The sequence below is a fragment of the Elgaria multicarinata genome, chromosome 2 (genome assembly GCF_023053635.1).
Source record: "Elgaria multicarinata webbii isolate HBS135686 ecotype San Diego chromosome 2, rElgMul1.1.pri, whole genome shotgun sequence".
NCBI lineage: Eukaryota > Metazoa > Chordata > Lepidosauria > Squamata > Anguidae > Elgaria > Elgaria multicarinata.
The window spans coordinates 119335762-119358485 of NC_086172.1; the positions used below are offsets into that span (position 1 = coordinate 119335762).

General features: G+C 45.3%; 1 protein-coding gene across 1 annotated transcript in view; it reads right to left on the minus strand.

The window, feature by feature from the left end:
* Positions 1 to 1491: 1491 nt before the first annotated feature.
* Positions 1492 to 22724, minus strand: part of TP53I11 (tumor protein p53 inducible protein 11) — a 67764-nt gene continuing 46531 nt past the window's right edge. Inside the window, exons 2-7 of the mRNA XM_063117445.1 lie at positions 22245 to 22408; positions 11680 to 11738; positions 9791 to 9839; positions 8392 to 8488; positions 6373 to 6474; positions 1492 to 4430 (exon numbers count right to left, since the gene is read on the minus strand). Of these exons, the coding sequence (XP_062973515.1) occupies positions 4297 to 4430; positions 6373 to 6474; positions 8392 to 8488; positions 9791 to 9839; positions 11680 to 11738; positions 22245 to 22373 (570 nt within the window). The 5' untranslated portion in view covers positions 22374 to 22408 and the 3' untranslated portion in view covers positions 1492 to 4296. The remainder of the gene's footprint in view (positions 4431 to 6372; positions 6475 to 8391; positions 8489 to 9790; positions 9840 to 11679; positions 11739 to 22244; positions 22409 to 22724) is intronic.

Below are 22724 nucleotides of genomic sequence, written 5' to 3' on the forward strand. Positions count from 1 at the left end.
AACTCTCATGTCTTCCCAGTAGTCATGGTGTGTCATTTTAAATGTCCAAGTCATTTTTGTTCTATAGGTCATAAGCCTCACCGGATAAATTCTCATTCTTGCAAATGGCCTGCAAGGGAACCTTCCAATTCGCAAATTCTGGGTTCTAAATGTGCTAATTCCAGATATGACTGCAGCATTGAGGCAGTAAACCTAAGACATACTTTGTAAACAAAAAAAAGGAGCTTGCTGAGCTCCTTCACAATACTTACCGACTTAACTATCATTCATAGGCTGATAGAAGCCATGGCAGAGCACAATAGAATAATTGAGATGATCTACACACCTATCCAGCGTTGCAGGAGCTCTCTGGGCCTGTGATAGGCCTTTCCCAGCACTGGTAGAGGCCAAGGATAGGCAAGATGGTGCTCTCCAGGGTTGGGCCCAGATTTAAGCTGGATCAACTACATGGCAGAAGCAGACTTCCCCACTTCTGTCTTCCTACAGCAGCCCCTTCACCCCCTGAAAATGCCACAGAGAAGCAGAAGACCCTACTGAACAGGGTGTGGGGGATTCCCCATAATCAGGCAAGACCTTCCATGAGCAGACCCCTCCCTCTCAAAGAAGGCAGATCCTTGATCTAACACGAGATATTTTTACTACAATTCTCAGAATCCCTTATCGTTGGCCATGCTGACTAGGACTTATGGGAGTCGTAGTCCAAAACATCTGCAAGGCACTAGATACCACAACATGAATCTTATACCTTGCATATATATGTCCTCCTACTGAACATATGTCCTACTCTGTGTGAAGCTCCTCGCCATCCTTTCTGCTTTCCCAAATACAATAAGCAAGGCTGAGCAGATCTATGGTTGTTGCCTAGTTATAAGGGCAAGCTCTACAATCTTTGTTACTGATGGGTTTGGACATCATGGCAGCAATTCCTGAATTGTTTAACCCAGGAATAGTGGGGATAAGTGAAGCATGTGAGCCACCTGCTCACTGTTGGTTAAAAGTGGAAACAACTCAGGCCCCACAGGCAATTGGTGGGTTAACTCTGGGTTGTTTAACCCATAAACAACCGAGTTTCCATGTCATAAAATAATCCAGGAAAAGGAACTTCCTGGAATGTTGAATAAAATGAGAAACTGCAATGGTTTGGACGCTCTGCTCATCCCCACAATTCCTGGGTTAAACAACCCAGGAATTGCCATGTGAAATCCAAACTGGCTCACTGTCTGAATTTTGGGCAAGTGGTCATGATGATGTCTCTGATTATATTACGGAGTTTCTGTTGTTTTTTAAATTAAACATTTGAAGATTGGACCCAAAAGGTAGGATAAAAGACCCATTTTATGATTTAAAAGCACACAGCAAAGCTCAACTCCTGGTTTTGAACCCCAGATGAGAGCAACTCTGAACAGATTCCCTTCTGCAGTTTAGTTCTCTCTGAAATGGGCATAGTCACAGCCCCACCCTCTTTGGAACAAAATGCTCAAAGCCAGACAGTAACTGCTGAAAACCATACTTATTTCACAGAGTGTACAGACCATCTGTTCCACAGACCAAGGGCTGTGAGTGACAGTTGAAAGTAGCATTAACAAAATTGCTCCTGTGGAGGACTTTAACCTCACATGAGACTACTAGGCACTACCCTTGGATTCTAAAGTCTACACTTGAATCACCACATTTATCATTATATTCAAATAAATTGAAGATTTCCACTTGATGCATGGTCTTTGCATGGCCATTAGCTGCAATGCACATAGTAGTCCAAGTTCATGCACATGTTGGATAGATGCCAAAAGGAGGTATAAAGGAGGCAGTCTTTGGGTGGGTGGAGGAACCATTGCAGGCAAAAGTCAGCACATGTAACCAACTGTCCTTAAAGTGTTCCTGGGACTTTCCAAATAAATGTTGATTGCTGCTGGAGATGTTGTGATGGTGGTTGCCTAAGGTATTTAAAAGATAATCACAGTTCGATGGATGTAATGTGCTCCCATGTTGATGTTGCATCCCAGTGCAAAGCCAATTCCATGAGCTCCAGATTGGTCACATCCATTCCTAATTGCTTGCTCCATCTTAGCAGGTCCACATTGGTAAACTCCACATCAAATAGACAGTTCTTCTGGTTTCCATTCCAGACTTGCTATGCTCTACATTTGTAGGTCTGTATGGGGATCACACATCCTGCCCAATTTCATGTGAAATTGTCTGCACAGAATCCCAACAGGGTAAAGGAGGCCCAGAGAAGAGATCTCAAAGTCTGACCTGTTTTCCTCTTAAACACAATAGAAGTTTGAGAAAGACTCATTGGCACACCAAAATCATTAGCCTTCTACTTTGGGGAAATCCTTATAGCACCCTTCTCTGACCTGGTGTTCTCCAACTGATTCAGACTACAACTCCTGTCAGCCCCAGCTAGCATGGCCAGGCATAATGAGAGTTGTAGACCAAACCATCTGGAGGGCACTAGGTTGAGGAAGGTGGCCCTATAGTCTACGTTAAACTACACTAGTCCTTTTAATTCTGGGTTCAAGGTGATAGAGGTGAATGGAACTTTTACTCACATGTGAACCCCGAACACTGTTGGTTAAGTGATGGAATGGTTAAAAAATAAATGCCAATCACCGGAGTGCCTCACATGTTTGGGTTGCTGCTTATGCCAAACACTGCAGAGGCAAGGTCCCTTCACTGAGGTGTTTCTGCCCCCACTTGAGCACAGCTGAGGAGTTCAGGCAGCCTCTTACACATGCAGAGGGGCAATCCACATGCAAACACCCTTCTGGGCACAGATTCAGAGCCTGGTTCACAATCTAGTAAATTTAGCAGTTCAATAGGTCCAGTGGGGTGCAGCCATGTTTCCATGCCTGACCCCACACATAAGAAGGGATGTAGGAATCACCCCTTCCAGCAGCCCACCACACATAAGAATCTTTCCATTTCACAGAAGGCTGGAAGAACCACTAAAATCAGGTGTGCCAGCATATGCACCGAATAAGGAGTACAACTGAAGAAGGCACCATTTTCCTGCCATTTTCTTGGATACTTGTTTATAAAGGTGTTTCCATATGGAAGCATAACAATTGCAGTTTAATTAGTTAATTAGTAAAACTCCAAAACTAGAGTTTATTACCTATGTTGTCATTTTTTGTGAAAGAAGGAAAAGTGATTGTGTGAACTCCTGGTTTCTTTATTAATCCTTCTCATGTCCTCTTTCCGCTATATTCTATCTTGAAACAACTGAAAGCATTTCTGCAATGCCTGGTACTAAAAAGAGCAGCAGAATAAAGAAATAGGTTCAGCACTCATGTGGGCAGTGGTTGGGGACAGAAACAGAGAGGGCTGATTCAGATATTTTCATGAAGCGTCCTTCAAAAATCAGACAGAATGAGTTCCGGAATTAGTATAGTTAATGCTAATGGAAAGATCAAGGGTTTTCATGAAGGGCAGTGAAATCCACACATGAGACAGGTGTGGGGCAAAAGGTAAATCTCCAGATGTTTTGGACTTCAATTCCCAGAAGCCTCTGCCAGTATGACTAATAATCAGGAATGCTGGGAGCTGAAGTCCAAAACATACATGGAGAGTGACTTTCTGTCCACCTCTAACCTAAGAGATTATTTAAGAATGTGCAGTTCTAACTTCCTAGACATTGAGCAAAATATGGCCTTCGGTTACCATTGCCTGTGCCCTATACAAGGCAAGATACTGCTTAAACCCAGGTAGCCTGGGTTTGAGCATGTAGACTGCAGAGAGTCCCAGATGGCCAGTGGGACGGAGGGATATTGTCAATTGGGGCTCATTTGGCCATTTTTGCCCTTTTGAGTTCAGTTTGATACACTGCTCCATTTCCATGGGTGCATATAGGTTTTGATCATGTCCTAGAGCAACCTTCTGCAACCTGGTGTCCTCCAGCTGTGCCAACTACAACTCCCATCATCTCCAGACAGCATGACCAGTGGCCTGCTGGCTGGACATGGTGAGGGCTGTAATCCAACAAAGCTCAAGAGGCAAGCAGGTTGGGAAAGGCCTTGCCACAGGGGACAAGGGCTACTGGAAAGGTTTTCGCTTAAGCCCCTGAATCTGAGGAGCCCTTGACATCTCTGCACTCTGTTTTCTCACCCTCCCCAAACAGGCACCCAGGCTTTGATCTCTCTCCCTCTTCTATGCCTGATGGGGCAGTGACACCCGCGCTCGATGTAGACACTGAGGCATGCCACAGGGAAGTCTGCTCTTCAAGACAAAACACAAAAAGGAACAAAAGGAAGGCAGGAGTTAGAACAAGCCCTTCTACCCCCACCCTCCGAAGTCTTAGATTTTCTTGGGTCTGCGTCCAACTTGGTAATAGTAATAAACGCTGATAAGTATGAAGAGGGCCCGGCTGGTGAGGAGGAGTGTGGCTCCGGTGGAGGCCCGGCCACTCTCGACCAGGGTGATGGTCGTAACTGGAAGAAAAAGACGCCAGGTTAGGAACAAAATACTCAAAAAGTCTTCTCTGCCTCCTGCAACTCTTTGAGAAGACAGAGATATCTGCTTCGCTCTTGATTGGGCAGGACCTGTACTGTGCAGGGCCGACCTTCCCCACATGGGTTGGTCTACAACTCCAATAGCTGGGGTTGATGGGACTGGTAGTCCAATCCATCTAGTCTGGCTTCTCAGCCACAACAACAGTTACCAGAACCACAAAGCAAAGAATGCCATCGTCTCACATTTTCCCCTTTAAAACCAGGTATGCCACCCTAGAAAGATTTTGCTTGACGTCTTTAGGAAATTGTTAGTCTCTGAAACAGTCCTGCTTTCAATTATAAAAAAATATGTGTGCGTATGTGTGTGAGAGTGAGAGAGGAAGCAGGGGAGAAATCAACTCAGCTGTCAATTACAAAGCTTTGATTTTCCAAGTCAAAACTGCATGTTTGATAAGGAAGAACTATTCAGGAAACAAAGCAAATGCCACATGGCCAGTGTTCCTTTACTGATCACTCCCTAAGTCCTTCCATTGCACATCTGTCTGTGGGCAAGGTGGGAGAGAAGGTTAGTCAGGTCTATTACCAGTCATGTGGGTTGGGGAAGGTGGTGATACTTCCGAGAATGTGTAGAGAAGACCCAAAGCTTTAAGCACCCTCAGGCAAGCCAGCACAGCTCCTTCAGATGTTTTAGCCTACAACTCCCATCAGTCCTAGTCAACGTAGCCAGTAGTGAGGGAACATGGGAGATGTAGGCTAAGGATGTCCGTTGCCAGGAAACCCAGCCCTTTTGGGGATCGCAGGACTTCCAAGCCACACGCATTCCCGAATTCCAGGGAAATTTCAAGTATTTATTTAAACGTGCAGAAATTGGCATTTGCATAAATCCCAGGTGCAATTTGTGCAGGTGTCTATTTCCGCAAATAAAAAAAAAAGTATGGAAAAGCCTCCAGCTGGCCTGACTTGCTGTGGACCAAGTCGGGCCAGCTGGCGGAAGATGGAATGGAGTTTAGGGGTGTGGATGAGCCAATGAAAACCCGTCGAGCTCCACCCTCCAACCAGATTTGTCCAAGACCCTGTAGTATAGCAAAAACATATGGAGGGCCACCCATTGCCCACCCTGGCTAAGATGCTTCTCTAAACTTTGCCCTGCAGATCTAGAAGTCCTCAGGGATATCAGTGCTTTTGCATGACAAAGAACTTGCATCTTTATCTGAGGATGCCCCTCTGGGAACAGCATGCTCTTTGACATAGGCACTAAGGCAGAAACTGCACTCCGCTATTCACAGAAACAAAACTTCCCCCATTCCCTTCCCAGGAATAGTGGCCGTAGCTGTTGTTTCTATGCACCCAAATTGATAGGTGCCATTTTAGGAACGATTTCCTGTAAGGAAAAGGCACTATGGACATCGAATTGGCGAGAACTGCCAAAGAGAATTTTTGGCTGCTTTGAACTTATGGAAGACAGGAGGCAAGAAAGAGCTTGGGATGTCAAAATAAGACATGGCACATTTCCCATTTGAGAAACCCAACTGGCATTACAGATGCAGTTTTACTGTACACAGTAGTGCTAAGTATATATTTCTTTCCTTAAAGCAGGGGGTCACAACCTGTGGCCCTGCCTTACAACTCCCATGATCCCTCACCATTGGCAATGCTCACAAGGGCTAATGGGAGTTGTAGGCGAAAACATCTGGAGGGCCACAAGTTACCCTTAGAGCTTCTCACTCTTTACACATGTTACAGCCAAATATGACTACTTGTTCCAACCCCATGGTCTTCTTTCCAATACAGTCAGTCACAATGTGATGTTATCCCTGGACAAACTCTGAATCAAGTGAATAGATTTCTCCCCCGCCCCCTTCTTCTTTTTTGGCAATGGAAACTCCCATGTCCCTTTGTGCCCAAAAAGAGATCTACTTGCCCAAGAACTGTATCCCAAAGTAACAAGCTTCTGTCAGCAGGGTCCAACGGATGATGATCTTCTCAGATGTGTATAGGGAATTCCACATGATCAGGGAGATACCTAAGGGGGGATGGAATGGAAGAAGAGAGGGCTAGGATACAGTTGCTACAGCAGACATGGCCAGAAGCTGGCTCACATGCTGCCTGTAAGCCCTTCAAGCTTTCCAAAGGGACAGATGCAAAATCGTAACCCCACTCAGCTATCACAAGCAGTGGTGTAGCAAAGCCAGGGCATGCAGGGATACATCCCCCACCCCACCCCCGGCCACCACCACTTTCTTCTTGGCAAGGACACTGACATTATCTGACACCCTGTACTCTGGGTTGTCATTACGTGTGAACCACGCTCGCACATCATGACAACTCATCAGTTTAAAAACCGATAGGTTGTCAGTGATAAGCGTGACGTGAGAGCAAGCAGCCTGCAGGCACTGCACCCACTCATGCACAAACTGGATTGCTGTCTCTACAGCATAGTTTTAAATGGAGGTCCACAGACTGCTGCATTTCCACTTGTTACCACCAGGTGCTGCTGTGAGCTCACCGGATAAAACAAGGAAGTTTCCAGCTGCACTAGACTTGTCTATCGTTATCAGACTCAAGGCTGTCCTGACCCCTTACAACCAGGAGATGAATGCAATGCTTCACATCTCCTAGATGTGTCCAGCACACTCTTTGTTCAAAATTCCTTCCAGAAGAAGCAATAGAAATGTAGCACGCAAAGCTGTCTGGAGCTAGTAAAAAGAACTGGTCTATGAATGTTGGAGACGACTCTTGCCCCTCAAGCAGATACATTTTAGGCAGCAGAGGCGGTATCACTCGGTCAAATGCTTCTCCATTGACAAAGAGTTCTTGCACACACACAAAACCAGCAGTTCTCCCATCGCTACTTTAGATATATCAAGCTGTGGTGCTGATAGAGTGATATGACCATCACCTTTCCTAAGCTTGCTAAATGTCATGGAGGAATGATGCAGAGAACTTGTGATTGCACAATAATATGTCAAAACCGCCATGCCCACCCCCAGTACAAAATGCTTTGGAAGAGAAATTCATTTAGATCAAGGGTAGGGAATAGTTTCTCTAGATATTGTTGGACTAGAACTTCCATCATTCCTCACCATTAGTTATGCTGACTAGGGCTGATGGGAGTTGTAGTCTAAAAACATCTGGAGGGACACACGTTCTCCATCCCTGATCTAGATGCAGTGACACTGTATGTGTATACACAGAGAGAGAGAGGGAGATTCCCACTACAGCAGACTTGTCTACACCAGCCGTTTATTCCAGAATAGTAGCAAGGTTGTCCCTACTGTGTCATTCACCTACTTCCACAGTGATCTAGGGACGACCCCTCAGTTATTCAGGAATATCGCTGACTGCTTTTGTCACGATTTTTCTGTCTCTCTCGCTACAATCCTGAAGTCCCTTCCCGAAGCTGTTGCTGTTCTGCATGAGCTCCTGGCTTGTCTAACAGCCGACTCACTGTCAGGGGCATGTCCAGAGGTTTTGGACATGTGCAGGAGTGGCCGTCCGCCATTTTTGGCAGTTTTTCATTGGCTATTGGCATCTTTTGGCACTGACCGTGTGTATTTTTTTAAGAAAGAAACATATCGATGTGCAGGAGCGCATCTTCAACACAGTACCTATCCCCCTGCCCCACGTTTCTGTGTATTTGCGCTGGTACACATCTCAGAGGAGTTAATATATATCTACATCTATATCTATATATCCTGTGCCCCATACCCATCTGTCCAGTCCTGCCCACTTCTCCCGATACCCATTCGGAACCGCCACCACAGGCCCACCTCCTCCTGAAACGGCTCTCCTTTATTTGTGGAACACTTCCCTTGTGTGTGCCCCATGAGCAATGATTGCAGAAGCGGGAAACCTCGCAATGATTCTTCCTCCGTCGCAAAAGGGCTGTAGGTGTAGATTAGGTCTGCGTCACCCTCTTGCCCACTAAATTATTACTCACTAAGCAAGGCTCCTCCATACAGACGGATGGGCATCTTGCTATTGACGGACTCTTCCTCAAAGACAGCATCGTAGAGCTGATCAGGAAAGGTGAGAGCCTATGGGTAAGAAATCAACGTTAATAGAGAAATATTGTAGCACTGTCCTTGAGCCTGGTTCAGTCCGGAAAATAGTCTCTAATTAAAGGCAGACAAGTGCATGCACGGCCTGGCAAGTACCACTACTTGCAAATGGAAGTTGGGGCCCTGGCTTGGAGCAGTGCCTCCCACCCACAATGAACTTAAAGGCCAACTAGTTGCCAGTGTGTTTCCAAGCACAATTTAAAGTGCTGTTTTTTGGGTCCAAGCTACTTCCCAACCTGCCCACACTTTGAGGTCACCAACAGAGGCCCTTCTCACTTACACAACTTCAAGGGTTGTTAAGGTGATGAATACAAGGGAGAGGGCTTTCTCATTGGCGGCCTCATGCATCTGGAATCAGTTTCCATCCAAGGTTCATCAGAACCCTTCTTTGTAGGTCTTCACATAATGTCTGGACTGCTGGTTTTTAGTCTGTTCTGTTTTTATTGGTTCTTATTGATAATCTCTGTTTTTTATGTTTTTTATAGAATATGTTCTTATTGATTTTTATTGTATCCACTTTATGTAGTTTATATCTTGCACATCACCTTGAGACGTGGGAGACATTTTTCTCCCTTTCTCAGAAAACTAGAACCCGGAGTCATCCCATGAAGTTGAGTGGTCGGAGATTTAGGACAGATAAAAGGAAAGACTTCTTCCCATAGTGCACAGTTCAACTATGGAATTCACTTCCACAAGATGTGGTGATGCCTACCAATTTGGATGGCTTTAAAAGGGGGGTTACACAAATTCCTGGAGGAGAAGGCTATCAATGGCTACTAAACCTGATGGCTGTATGCTACCTCCAGTATCAGGGCAGTATGCCCTTCTATACTAATTGCTGGGAAACATGGGCAGGAGGCTGTTGTTGTGCTCATATCTTGCTTGTGGGTTTGCTGTGGGAAGCCAGTTGGCCACTGTGTGAACAGAATGCTGGACTAGATGGACCCTTGTTCTGATCCAGCAGGGCTCTTCTTTAGAGTGCACCATAAGAAGAGCCCTCGGACCAAGGGTACATCTAGTCCAGCACTCTGTTTAACACAGCTGTTGACCAGGGACCCACAAGCAGGACACAAATGCAAGAGCACCCTCCCACCAATGTTCCCCTGTGATGTACACAGTCATACTGCCTGATACTGGAAACAGCTGCTGAAGACAGCAGTGGGAAAGAGGAGGGAGGAAAAAGTTAATTTGAGGACAGAATCCCAAGAAGGGCTGTGGAGAGACACGTTTTCAAATCTTGAGACGTAAGCTCAGTGTGAGAATGTTTTGTCCACTTACCATGATGGCAATCCCAGAAAATATGATGGCTGACACAAACTGCCAAACCCTGCAAAATAAAATGGAAAAGAAGTGAGGCTTAACTTGGAAAACAAGCAAACTAAAAGACAACATCTACCCCAGTCAGCTTTATATAAAAGGTGGTTGCCTAGAACAGCTCGTGTTTCTACAAGGAAGGCCAGTAGAGCAATCCCTGTTGACTGACCGAGACGAATGCAAAAGAAAAGAGAGAGGAAAGAAGACAAAGACCAGACTTTCCGTAAGCAATTTTACAGCATTTGCAGAAATCACCAAACTGCGAATTTTGGAACAAATGACTGGGAGAGGCAGGAAAGAGAGTCTCTCATAAAAAGGCTGGCCTTGTAGATTTGTTACACATTGTCCATCACCAAAGACCATGGGCAGATCACAGGCATTTAGGAGAGCGATTTTGGAAGAGAGCCATGTGGCAGTTAATAAGAGAGAATCAGATTATTTTTAAGTAAGGCTACATTTAGCTTTACAGCGTCTCCATGAGGTCCGTTAGCAAAGCTTCTCCATCTGGTTGATCTATTTCAAGAGCAAATAGCTGTAATGATGACATCGGGGGGGGGGAATCAAAAACAAAGCCAAGGGAACTGCCTCGTCACTTGTCACCTAACAGTCTTAGGATGCTGGTGATAGGTGGATTGGTCTTGTAGGCGTAGCTACTAGCAGTTATACATACCACGGTTACCATAAGTAGCTTCTCCTGCAAGCCCTCAATGCTGTACCCTTGGGAAGTGCTGACAGCAGCCTACATCTGCACCAAGTATTCAAAGTTAGGACTTACACTTGGAGAAATGTGTTCATCCAGAAACTACACAGGGCTTTCTGGAAGCCCAGAACTTTTTCAACAGGGGGCTCCAAGGTTCATAAGCAAAACTAGCTCCCTTCTCTCTTCCCCCTGTCCAACCCCCTTCTCTAGTAGAGCTACTCTCCCATACAAAAGCCCAAGGGGTTGTATCCAATAATATAGGGTGACCATATGAAAAGGAGGACAGGGCTCCTGTATCTTTAACAGTTGCATAGAGAAGGGAATTTCAGCAGGTGTCATTTGTATATATGGAGAACCTGGTGGAATTCCCTCTTCATCACCCTGCCCTCTTTTAAATCTGGTCACTCTAGTACAGCTCCTGTAGCTTTAACTGTTGTGATGAAGAGGGAATTTCATCAGGTTCTCCATATATACAAATGACACCTGCTGAAATTCTCTTTTCTATGCAACTGTTAAAGATACAGGAGCCCTGTCCTCCTTTTCATATGGTCACCTAAATAATAGACCCACTTAGAGTAGACCCATTTAGACTAACATTGGATGCAACTTACAGCTAGCCTCCATCTATCACAGCAGCACTGAAAATCTGGTACCAACATAAGCATTGAACAAAGCAATGATCTCAGGGGAACTTTACAGAGAACGGGTTGTTTTATTAACGAAGGCAAGTAGTTAAAACATCCATCTCTCTGCCATTTTACAGAAAAGGATGCAGGGCTGCCATGATGAAATGCAAAGTATGCATCAAAAACTGAAAGGCCTCCGCCCACATCCTGTATTGGAATCTGCCATCATCTTTGCAGGTGAATTCTTGTTGCCAAATGGAGTTGCTGTGTCTTTAAGAGCTACAGAGCAAGGAGACATGTGTCCGATAGAGGGCTTGCAGATATGCTCCACAGAGTTGGAAAACGTCTCCACTAAAGCCTTTCCCAGTCACAAAGTCACCATTAACAATAATGCATGGAAAACCTATATGCAGAAGACTTAAGGGAAGGGGTCAGAAGTTCAGTGGCAATGTTACAGACCATCCCTCCGCATCCCACTTTGCCTTTGGCTAGTAGGCTGAGCAAAGAGGAGCTGCCTGGAAACTTACCTGAGCCCCAAGGGTTCCCTCACAGCAAACTTGATTTCATTGCCCAAGACTTGACTGATCTGAAATTAAAAATGAGACAGTGGGGAAGCAGAGTCAGTCGGCAAAATCATCCCCCCCCTGTCACTAGCCGCCTGCATTTGCAGAGATGGCCTGGAAAGAGGCCGAGAACATCACTGAGTGACATTGTGGCTGCTTAAATGCTTCGTTGCATCCTTTCCCAAGCTGGTACCCTCCAGATGGATTTGGACTACAACTCCCATCACCTCAACAGCCAGATGGGGGTACCAGGTTGGGGAAGGCAGCTTTAATGTTTTGCCAAACTTCTGCACAGCGAGTCATGTAGAGCTGGTGACCAGCCACACACTGCGAGAGACTCCGACAACCTCCAGAAAAGTGTGGGGTGTGACAACGTTCAGCAGACTGCAAGCACTCCATGGGGTTATAACTGGGGCACAGCAATTCTGGGCAGCCACTGGATGGTAAATGAAACATCTGTGTGCCACATGTAAAATAAAATAACTGGAATTTTAAAAATCCACCCATAGCAGAGATTGGGGAACTCCGCCCCTCCAGATGTTGCTGGATAACAACTCCCAGGATACCAGGCCTTGACCAGGCTAACTGTGGCTGATGGAAGTTGGAGTCCAACCACATCTGGAAGGCCACAGGTTCCCCACCCATGACCTCTAGAAATTTAAGTTTGGACGTGAATCAAAAGTCTAAATCCTATGTTGAAACATAGGAAGACCATTGGACAATTTCTAGATCATTATTGTCTAAAACCTGCCATTCTCAATTTGGAGCCCTACCGATGTGTTGGACTGCAACTCCCATAATCCCAGGCCATACCTAGGGCTCATGGAAGTTGTAGTCCAAAACATCTGGAAGCATGCCAGGTTGCAGAAGACTCCATTGCCAAGCCCCATGGGTTCACTGGTGTGGGACGGCAGCAAGTTACACAGATGGATGGAGGCAGCGCAGGCTTTCCAGTGGCCATTGGCAGGTCGTCTTCCATCCAGGAATACCCCCCGCCCTGGAGCAGTGCCCAAGCAAGGACAGGCAGGGAAGAGACACGCTGACCTCACTTAGGCAGGAAAAGTCAGGGTAAATCCCAAACTTTCCTGTTCCACTTCTTTGGCCTTGGGGTGGCTCTGAATATGCTGCAGCATATAACTGATGCAGTGTAGATTCAGAGCCACCCCAGATTGAAGACTATGTATAGACAGATTCCAGGAGTTCAGACAGGAGTATTTCCAGTCCTACTCAGAGATGCCAGAGACAGAAAACTGGGATCTTTTGCACACAAAGCATGTACTCTACTGCTGGCCTATAGCTCTTGCCCAAGAATAATCCTTCACACTCTACCCTATAGCTAAATATTGTGGCCTGCCTTGTGTATGTTTGAGAGTGAGCCAGAGCAAACAAGGTAACCACACCAAAGAGCCCGAAGAGCAGACAGCTGCAGATGAAACAAGAAAGCCAGGAAAGCCACAGAAGGTTAGCTGTACATCCTGTCCACACCTGGATTTTTTAATACTGCACAGGCTTTGATTCCTAGAAACAGCAACAAGGAAATGTCAATGACTAGGATTTGGGAACCAAGCAGAAGGAAGGAGATGAATGCATGTACCCTGGGAATGCAGAATATTAGCGTTAATTATGGATAATGTATCTAGCACAGCATCCACAAGGCGGCTTAAGATGCATTTTAAAAAGTGAGGCCAGTGCAGAATTGGGAAGGGTCCAGAACCATCCCAATTCAGTCTTTGGTATGGGCAGAAGGAAGGGAGCAGATTTTTATAGTCAAGCAACGGAACGGTGAGTTTAAAGGCAAAATATTTTGTACCCTGTTGCAGAAATGCAGGTGATCAAGAAACTAAAGAATGCCGAAGAAAGCAACAACTTCTCTCTCTCTCTCTCCCTCTTTCTCGGTACATCAACAACAAAAGTACAAGCACAGGAAAGAGTGAGGCCCTTACCAAGGAAGTGAGAACAAAAGGGATTTAAAACAAGCCTTTGCTCGCTTCCTGCCCATCTCCAGTTTAGCATAGTCAGCTGGGGACAGAAACACAATTTGCACGTGCCATTCTTTGCCATTTCCTGCATTTAGCAAGCAACACAAAAGGAGGCTCGAAAGCTGGCAAGAGGTGCTTGCTGGAAAGAAAAGCCTTGTTTCCTCTGGCTCATCTCTGGAGGCTGCAGGCAGGGCCCAAGACTACACCACTTTGTTGTGGCCATGGGGTGGCCTTATAGGAGGGTTTACTGCTCTAAGGGTCGTTTGGGGGCAGGTAAGCCTCCTCCAACAGGACAAAACAAAACCCTGATCTCTGACATGGTGACACGTTTCCTCTTGTTATGCGCACATATTTGTGGAATGTGTCTGACTCAAACCAAGTAGGCTGGCTGCCAGAGAAGGTCAGTCAAGCCACTTCAATGTGGCTTAACTCTCTCAACTTTGTGAGTATAAGGAAACTTTGCTTCAATGTATGATGGCATAGCACAGGGGTGTAGAACTTCATGCACTCCAATCCAGCTGTTCTGGGGTCTCAGTCTGGCCCTCCCCAGATGCCCATGCTCCATTCCCCTGCCCCCCCCATCCCCTTTCCTCTGACCACTAATACTGCGGTGGTTTTCCGGCTTTTGTGAATTCCCCCACCCCACTCCACCCCAATTCCAAAAGGGTGAAATGCCCCTTTTAAGGCTCCAGTACTGATTCATCCCATTCATTTATTATACACCACCACACAACTGAAGCTCCCTAGGTGGTTCACAGTGATTAAAAACCATGAAAAATCCATTCCAGAGTGCAAAACAATTTACATAAAAACATGTAAACAGACGGCACACACACAGACAACGTATATCTAAAAACATTTTTTTAAACAATCAAAGACAGTGCAGGACCTGATTAAAAACTCATCATATCCTGCCTGACAGAAGATGTTGGTTCCAGGTTGGCCTCATTGGGAAGATCTTTCCATAACTGGGGGGCCAACACCAAGGAGGCCTCTCTCCCTTGTTGCCACTCTCTGAGCACCCCTTGTAGGAGGCACCTGGAGAAGGGCCTTAGATGTTGAATGTAGTACACAGGTTGGTTCAAGCCGGGAGAGGCACTCCATCAGGTACTGTGGTCCTGAGGTGTGTAAGGTCTTGTAGGTCAAAACCAGCACCTCGATCTGGGCCTGGAAACATACAGGCAGGCAGTGCAAGCAGGCCAGAATTGGTGTTATATGTTTGGACCCTCTTGTCCCTGTTATCAATCTGGCCACTGCATTTTGCACAAGCTGCAGCTACAGAATCATCTTCAAAGGCAGCCCCACATATAGTGCATTGAAATAATCAAACTTGGAGGTTACCAGAGCATAGACAACTGAAGCCAGGTTACCACTGGCCAGATAGGGATGCAGCTGTGTCACCAACCAATGTTGGTAGAAGGCACTCTGTGTCACCAAGGATATTTGAACCTCCAGTGACAAAGATAGCTCCAGGAAGACACCCTCCCCCCCAAGTTCTGAACCTGCCCCTTCAGGGGAAGTGCTCCCCCCCATCCAGAACAGATTGAGCACCCTCCATCCAGACAGGAGAACCACCCACTAACAGCATCGCAGTCTTGGTTGGATTGAGTTTCAGTTTCTTAAAATCATAAGAAGAGTTATGCCAGATCAGAACGAGGGTCCATCTAGTCCAGCACACTGTTTACACAGTGGCCAACCAACTGTCAGCCAGGGACCAATAAAGCAGGACATGGTGCAACAGCACCCTCCTGCCCATGTTCCCCAGTAACTGGTGTATATGTTCTGTCTTTCTGGTCAATTGACTGCAAATAAAGATGATGATGATAGGCTTATTGCCTTTGATTCTGGAGGTAGCACATAGCCATCAGAGCTAGTAGCCATTGATAGCCTTCTTCTCCAGGAATTTGTTTAACCCCCTTTTAAAGCCATCCAAATTAGTGGCCATGACCACATCTTGTGATAGAGAATTCCATAGTTTAACTATGCACTGGGTGAAGAAGTCCTTCCTTTTGTCTGTCTGAATCTCCCACCAATTAGCTTCACAAGATGACCCCAGGTTCTAGTATTATGGGAGAGGGATTGGGGCCCTCATCCAGTCCATTATCACATGCAGGCACCGATTTAGCACTTCCACAGCCTCAAGAAATGGAGAATTAGAGCTGTGTGTCATCAGCGTACTGCTGAGAGCACATTCCAAAATTCCAGATGACCACACTCAACAGTTTCATGTAGATGTTGAACAGCAGATGTTGAACAGCAATGGGGGACAAAACAACCCTCTGCAGAAGCCCATACTGGATAATCCACAGGGCTGAGCAATCTGACGCTGACAAGTAGGAGCGAAACCACTGCAACGCAGTGCCTTCCACTCTGAGCTCAGACAACCATCCCATGGTTGATGGCATCGAAAGCCCTGAGAGATCAAAGAGAATCAACAATTCCTTCTGTCTCTCTCCCAACATAGGTCATCATAGAGGGTGGCCAAAGCTGTTTCCATGCCGAAACCCTGACTTTAAAGCCAGAGCTTTAAACTAATATATGCTGGTATTTTTACCCCCTCCCTTTTGCCTTCGAACTCACCCATCATTGGAATGTGGCCCCCAAGAGCTCCCCCAAAATGCAATTTGATCCTCTGGCTGAAAGAGGTTCTGCACCCTGGTGTTGCAGGTTGATTTCCAAATATGAAGAATAAACTCCAAACAGCCAACCAACACCGGCCCTTGTTCCCTGATGCCCAGTGTTTTCTTAGATTTAGAGTGCAATGCTATGCATGTTTAGAAAGAAAAAAATCCAGCAACCTGCTAGCTGGAGAATGCTGGGAGTTGTAGGACTTTTGTCTGTCTAAACATGAATAGGGAGTGGGGAGGGTAGAGAATGTCAGCAAAACATGAAATAACATTGAGGACAATTTTTTTAGTTTCCAGAACTTTTTGCAACTTTTAAATCCATGTGTCAGGGATTTTGTTTCCCCCAAGGACTAATGCATGCCTTTCAAAACAAATTATGACCAATAGGTAGAACCAAATTTTACAGAAGGTTATTGCAGCTTTACTACCAGTAGTGCTGAAAATATTATGCATGAGAGCACCAGATCAAAAAGTCACCCAACGTGCATCATTACAAATAAGTTGCTAAGCAACTGTTTGGGTTCAATGACGAAAAGGTCAATCCATTAATACTAAAAAAAGAAAAAAGCCGTTTGTAACCAGCAGAGTTCATGCACAGCAATGGACATTCCAATCACGTGGACATGAAAGCCCCGTTTGCCCATCAGCCTGCTTTTTTAAAGTCAGAAGAAAATCAAATCACTGCTCGCCTAGCAAAGATGACAGAGGGCTAGAGCAGAAGTAGAGGATCACATGCTGGTGTGAACAGTTCTGGATTAAGGGAGACCTGAAAAATCCCAGGCAGAACAACTATATTAAGGAGAGCTGCTCTCCTATATTACGGAGAGTCCATACACTACCTCTGTCTCATCTAGCAGCATTCGCACAAAGCACGCCAACGCACAGGAGGGGCAGATTAGTAAAGTAATCTGTCCTGGCAAGCTCCAGAGTTGGTTTTACCAGAATAAATGAGAACACAGATAGCATTTTCCTCTGACAATTGGTATTTCGAATTTTCCCATAAGACTTGTGCTCTACATATTTTTGTAAACAGAACCAAGTTTAAAAAAGACAAGAAAAGGCCTCGCCACATTGGCCTTAGAAGTTTCTCTCTGGAGCCCTATTAAAGTGCATTCATTCAACAAGGAATCGACATCAGCTACTTTGAGGCTGTTGGTATTTCCTTCTATTTTTCAACCTTTTCCTTTAAAATTTCATCTGAGGTCCTAACAAACGTCAGACCAAATATGTCATTTTTGAAAGAAAGAAAGAAAGAAAGAAAGAAAGAAAGAAAGAAAGAAAGGCCACAAGAGGCTGAAATCAGAAGCAGGACTACTGCAGGGAGGAAGGAGAGTTTTATAAACCCTTATTTCTGGCTGTTTGTCCATGTTATTTATCTCCTCTCACAGGGGACAGATAATGGGCCCTCACTCAGGGCCCATTCAGAAGACACCTTAAACCATGGCTTTAACCATGGGGAATAAAGCAAAAAGCCTTATTCGCCATGGTTTAAGGTGCCTTCTGAACACAGCCTGGCTTTCTGGCTTAACCACCGCGGTTAAAGCCATGGTTTTAGGTGTCTTCTGAACAGGGCCTATGAAACCTGAAGAGTGTATTTCAATCTCCCAGGACAGTCATTAGCAGATTTCAAAGTTAACATACTGCAATTAAAAAAAAAAAGGACATTCAAAGGAGGATTCCAAATTTGTCACTGTGGAATTTGTCAGACTTGAAAGAGCAGTCGAACAATCTGACGTGTGGTGCATTACACACGTGGAATATGTCCAGTTACATTCATTCCAATTCATATTTGCAGCACTGACTCCTCATGATGAACTCACAAAAGGCTGCGAAGAGGCAGAAGTGAAACCCATAAGCCTTCCCTGCTCCAGTTTGCAGCTTCTTCCCAATGCAGGGATGAAACTGACAAGGGGCTTGGGAAAAGCTGGTCAGTTTTACAAGTGCTCTTGGCAGCCTTTGAAGGCAATTCTTTGCAGACAGGCAAATATGTTTTTATTCAAACAGGCCTGTAAGCTGGTCTGCTGGGTTGGGTATTTTTATTCCTTTATTGGTTGTAGTTTTTTTTTAAAAAAGTGATTTAATATATTCTTTTTATGACCATTTAATTATGTTTTTATTTAAATGTTGCCTTTTATTGTTGTTAGCCATCTTGAGTACACTTCCTCGTAGAAAGCCAGGGTACAAATTAAATAAACAAGTAAAATACCAGAGCTAAAGCAAGATAGCATTGCACATCCAACTACATCTAATTCCTCCTCTTACCAGGGCAGGATCTACACTATTATAATGGTATTGACCATTATAAATGGTACTGACTATTATAATGGTATTGACAACTGTTGGGGCCCAGGATACATTCGATATACCATTTTCAAAGTGTTATATCCTGCTTAGTGTAGATCTGGCCCCAGATGCACAAGGAGTTTCTGCATCCAGCTACTGAGATTTTTCCTCCTGCTGCCTTATGTTCATTAAATCTGATAGAGTTGGACATAAACGTCCAGGACATTTGTCCACTCCAAATGTCCAGGACATTTATCCACTCCAGCAGGACTACAGTATTCACATAGCTTCAGCTATAGGGTGGTATATAAATGTAATAAATAAATAAATACAGTATTCACATAGGAAATCAAGCTGAATAGCTGGCCACAGTGTGTAGCTCTGGCCTATGAAACCTTAACCTCACAAGATTTGCTCACCTTTAAGCTGTTACAAGACTATGGAATTTGCCCTACAGCAACATAACTAGGGATAAGGTGGAGTTCTGCTCCCAGTGAAACCCAGGCTGGAACCACATCTTCTGACGAGAGCAAAAGAATTGTGAGAGTGGACCCAGGATCCACTGATTTCTGGCAGGTCCTGGTCCTGCATCAGAATTACAGGGGCCCTCAGGTGAAGGAGAAAAAGAGCATTTTTGCCACTCCTTTCTGCACTGGCGGCTTTGAGACATGTTGGGTGGCGAACTAATGTAACCGCCTTGCACCCCCAAAGTCTGTGATGCAGCACAGCCTCCCTGTCACTGGATCCCTGGATGATGAGCACACCTATGTAAAGAAGCCTGATCCCTTGCCTACACTGGCGCTCACTGCAACACTCTATATATTCCAGAATTGTTTTCACACATCTAAATGCTGCTCACAGACTCAAGGCAACTTTTGTTTTACCCTTTTACTCCTTTTTGCTCCTACGGTGCTTGTGAGAAGAAAATGTCCTTCATTTGCATTACTGGGCAACTCTTTCACAATATAAACTGTAGATGAGGTTGCATTATGAACTGGCACCTATCTCCCACAAGCAGGAATCCTGATCCAAATCAGAGCCCCTGTGCTTCCTCTTGAATAGGGGATGGGCAACCTGTGGACTTCCAGATCTTTTGCGTCCACCACTGCCTTCAGCTCTAGCCACCATAGCCAATGGTGAGGGTTGAGGGGAGATATCAGCCAAAACATCTGGAGGGCCACAAGTTGCCCACTCCTGCTCAAGAGTAAAGGGGAAAAAAGGAGGGGAGACCTCATAGCTTTAAAGTGTCTTGTGCACCTTCAAAGTTAGTTGTGTTTAGGCCCTCAGAGTGACCTGCCTTAAAGTGACCTATACATCTTTAAAAGGACCTGTGCTTCGGCACAACAGTCAGAAGTGGTGGGTAGATCTGCACTATAAATCTGCATTGGTTTCATGTCCAATTTTAACAGTCATGGCTTTCCCCAAAGAAATGGAATTTGGCAACGATGCCTAAGAGCCTCCATTAGAACCCCCTAGCATCTCAGGGAAAGTGAAGGATTATTAAACCTGTTTAAGTCTGTCCTAAAGTTATACCTCACCTTTGAAGTGTTGGAGAATAAACCCTGTTCCAACAGACAAAGTGCAAAAAGCTCAGGAATATATTAGTTGCTGACTTGAGCCTCATACACCTGTGTGTGTGTGTGTGTGTGTGTGTGTGTGTGTGTAGCAGCTTTCAGACATCCTACATTTTGCAGCACAGTTTTGATCCAAGATGAATACAACCATTGTGGAAAATACCTGGCAAAGAGATGGGTTTTGCAGAGGGGGAAAAGGAGAAGGAGAAGCTGCAGAAGCAGCAGCATATGATAGCAGTACTGAAAAAAGAAGAGTGAGTGTGTGTGTGTGCGCATGTGTGTGTATGGTATACAGGAAACTAGACTGAGTCCTTGGAGTGAATAGAAACAGTTTACAGAACTATGGGTATTCCTACACCTACAAAGATATGTCTCTAATGAGGTGAGAATAGCAGCTTCTACGAACCACCCCCATAGGCCTAGTAATTCCACCCACAACTGTGAATCTCACTCACTCAATTTTGCAATTAATTCAGATATACAACAGCTTTGTGTCAGCGGGGTGGGAGGGAGGGTGCTGGTATAATTGACTAGAAAGCAGGTTGAATTCAACAAAGATGATATATTAAGGTGAGCCAAGCAATGACCAAGAGAGGATTTACAAATCTCTACACCTCTCTGTTGCTTAACCTCCTATATGGTTCACTGTCTCATCATTGTCACTACTCTTGTGGAGCTGTAGCATTTGCTAGACTTAGATACAAAGCATCTTCTCTCTGCTTTTAACTTCTTGTTGTTCTACTCTGCTAGCTCCATCGTTCAGACCCTTCTCTCTAAATTCAGTGCTCAGCTGTCCAAAAAAGGGGACCAGTTTCACAACACAATATGCATTTGAAGTGTCTCTTCAGTCATCTTGGACCTTCTGAGTCAGTTCCATCAACATGGCATCCAAGACGTCAAGTACAGGTTCCAGGTTCTCCCAGCAAACCTTTGGATCAATTTCCTTGAAAGTCTACCCATCGTTAGATTTCTGCCCTATTCCAAGGGAAAAAGGTCTTTCCTCAGCATGGGTTGCAGAGTTTCACACTCGCCACCCACCATGTCCCTTTGTCTTCCGTCATACGCTCTGCCCTTTTCCTATCAACAGCAGTCTTTGCTGGATTAGCAAGCTTAATCATCTCCATCACTAAATACAAATTTGAGGCAAGAGATTTTTCTGCTCACAGGCACTGACGAGACAAGTTGTAGGTCTTGCAGAGGTCTTTGAGAAATCTAGATGCAAGATCTTACACAAGGGTGGGAAAAATTTCTTTTCACCAAGGGCTGCGTTCCTCCAGGGGTCATGGTCCAGGAAGCACATGCCTGCACCCAGCAGGGCAAGAGCTAGTAGTGGCCGGTTCCAAGCCACAACATGGGTACACACTTCAGGTCCAGATGTTGGACTCTGACTCCCATCATGCCTGCCCGAAAGCCATGCTAGCTGGGGATAATGGGAGTTGGGAGGCCAAGAAAATCTGCACTGCCACAGGTTCCCCATCATCAATGCTCTTCCTCCTGCCTTTTTGGACAGAAGTGAGGAGGCGGTGATCTTAAACTAAAATGATCAACCCCCCTCTCTCAAACCCATCCCCACATTCAAACTGATCAACGTATTTGGGGAAAGGAATGCATTTTTCTCCTAGCTAGTAAGAACATATGAAGAGCCCTGCTGGATCAGACCAAGGGTCCATCTAGTCCAGCACTTTGTTCACACGGTGGCCAACCAGCCATCGGCCAGGGACCAACAAAGCAGGACATGGTGCAACAGCACCCTACCATAGAGCACAGTAGAACACGGTGCTCTATGGTAGGTTTGTATTCTTTGATAGAATGAAATTTCAGACATTTGGGTTGCTTTATGAACAAAGCTGTTCATATTCTGCAGGCGCTTCTAACATGGTCCCCTCTGCTTTTTCTCACTACCCTCACACCACACCCCAGGTAGTATAGTCTGCTCTGTGGTGCAACTGTTGAGAATGTCCAACTTCAGCTGCACTCATGCAAAGGTCTTCCATTCTCCCCATTCCTGGGCAGTGTCCAGAGTTGCAGGTTCGCAAACCCTAAAGACCAGTGCTGTTATTGTTTACCTTTGACCTATGAACTTCTCCATCGTCATCCTCCCCCCCAACCCCAAGGATCTTCCGTGTCTTCAGACGGCTCACGAGGTCTGTCTGGCTGTGCTTTTTCATCAGAGGGGGAGGTTGCTTGGTTGCCATGGTGACTCACGGGTAGTTGCTGGCTTGGGCAGAAGCTGAAATGAAAGAGACTAGAGGTTAGATGAACAAGCAAAACACATTCTTTCGAAAGGGTCAAATCCAGCAAAAGGAAGCAAAACCCACCTTGAAAGAATAGATAATTTCCCTGTAATGCAAAAAGAAAGAATGAATGAAAGAAAAAGATATCATGCAATAGAGTTTGGCATCCCAAGCCAGTTGCGTTCTTCAGTCACACAAAAAGACTGGGCCTCTATGAGCTCCTAAGCTTACAAAATTTAAAACAATAAAACTCTCTCCTGTTTCATTTTTAACTACAGGGTACTTACTTCCTTATGCACTTTAAGGACAAAT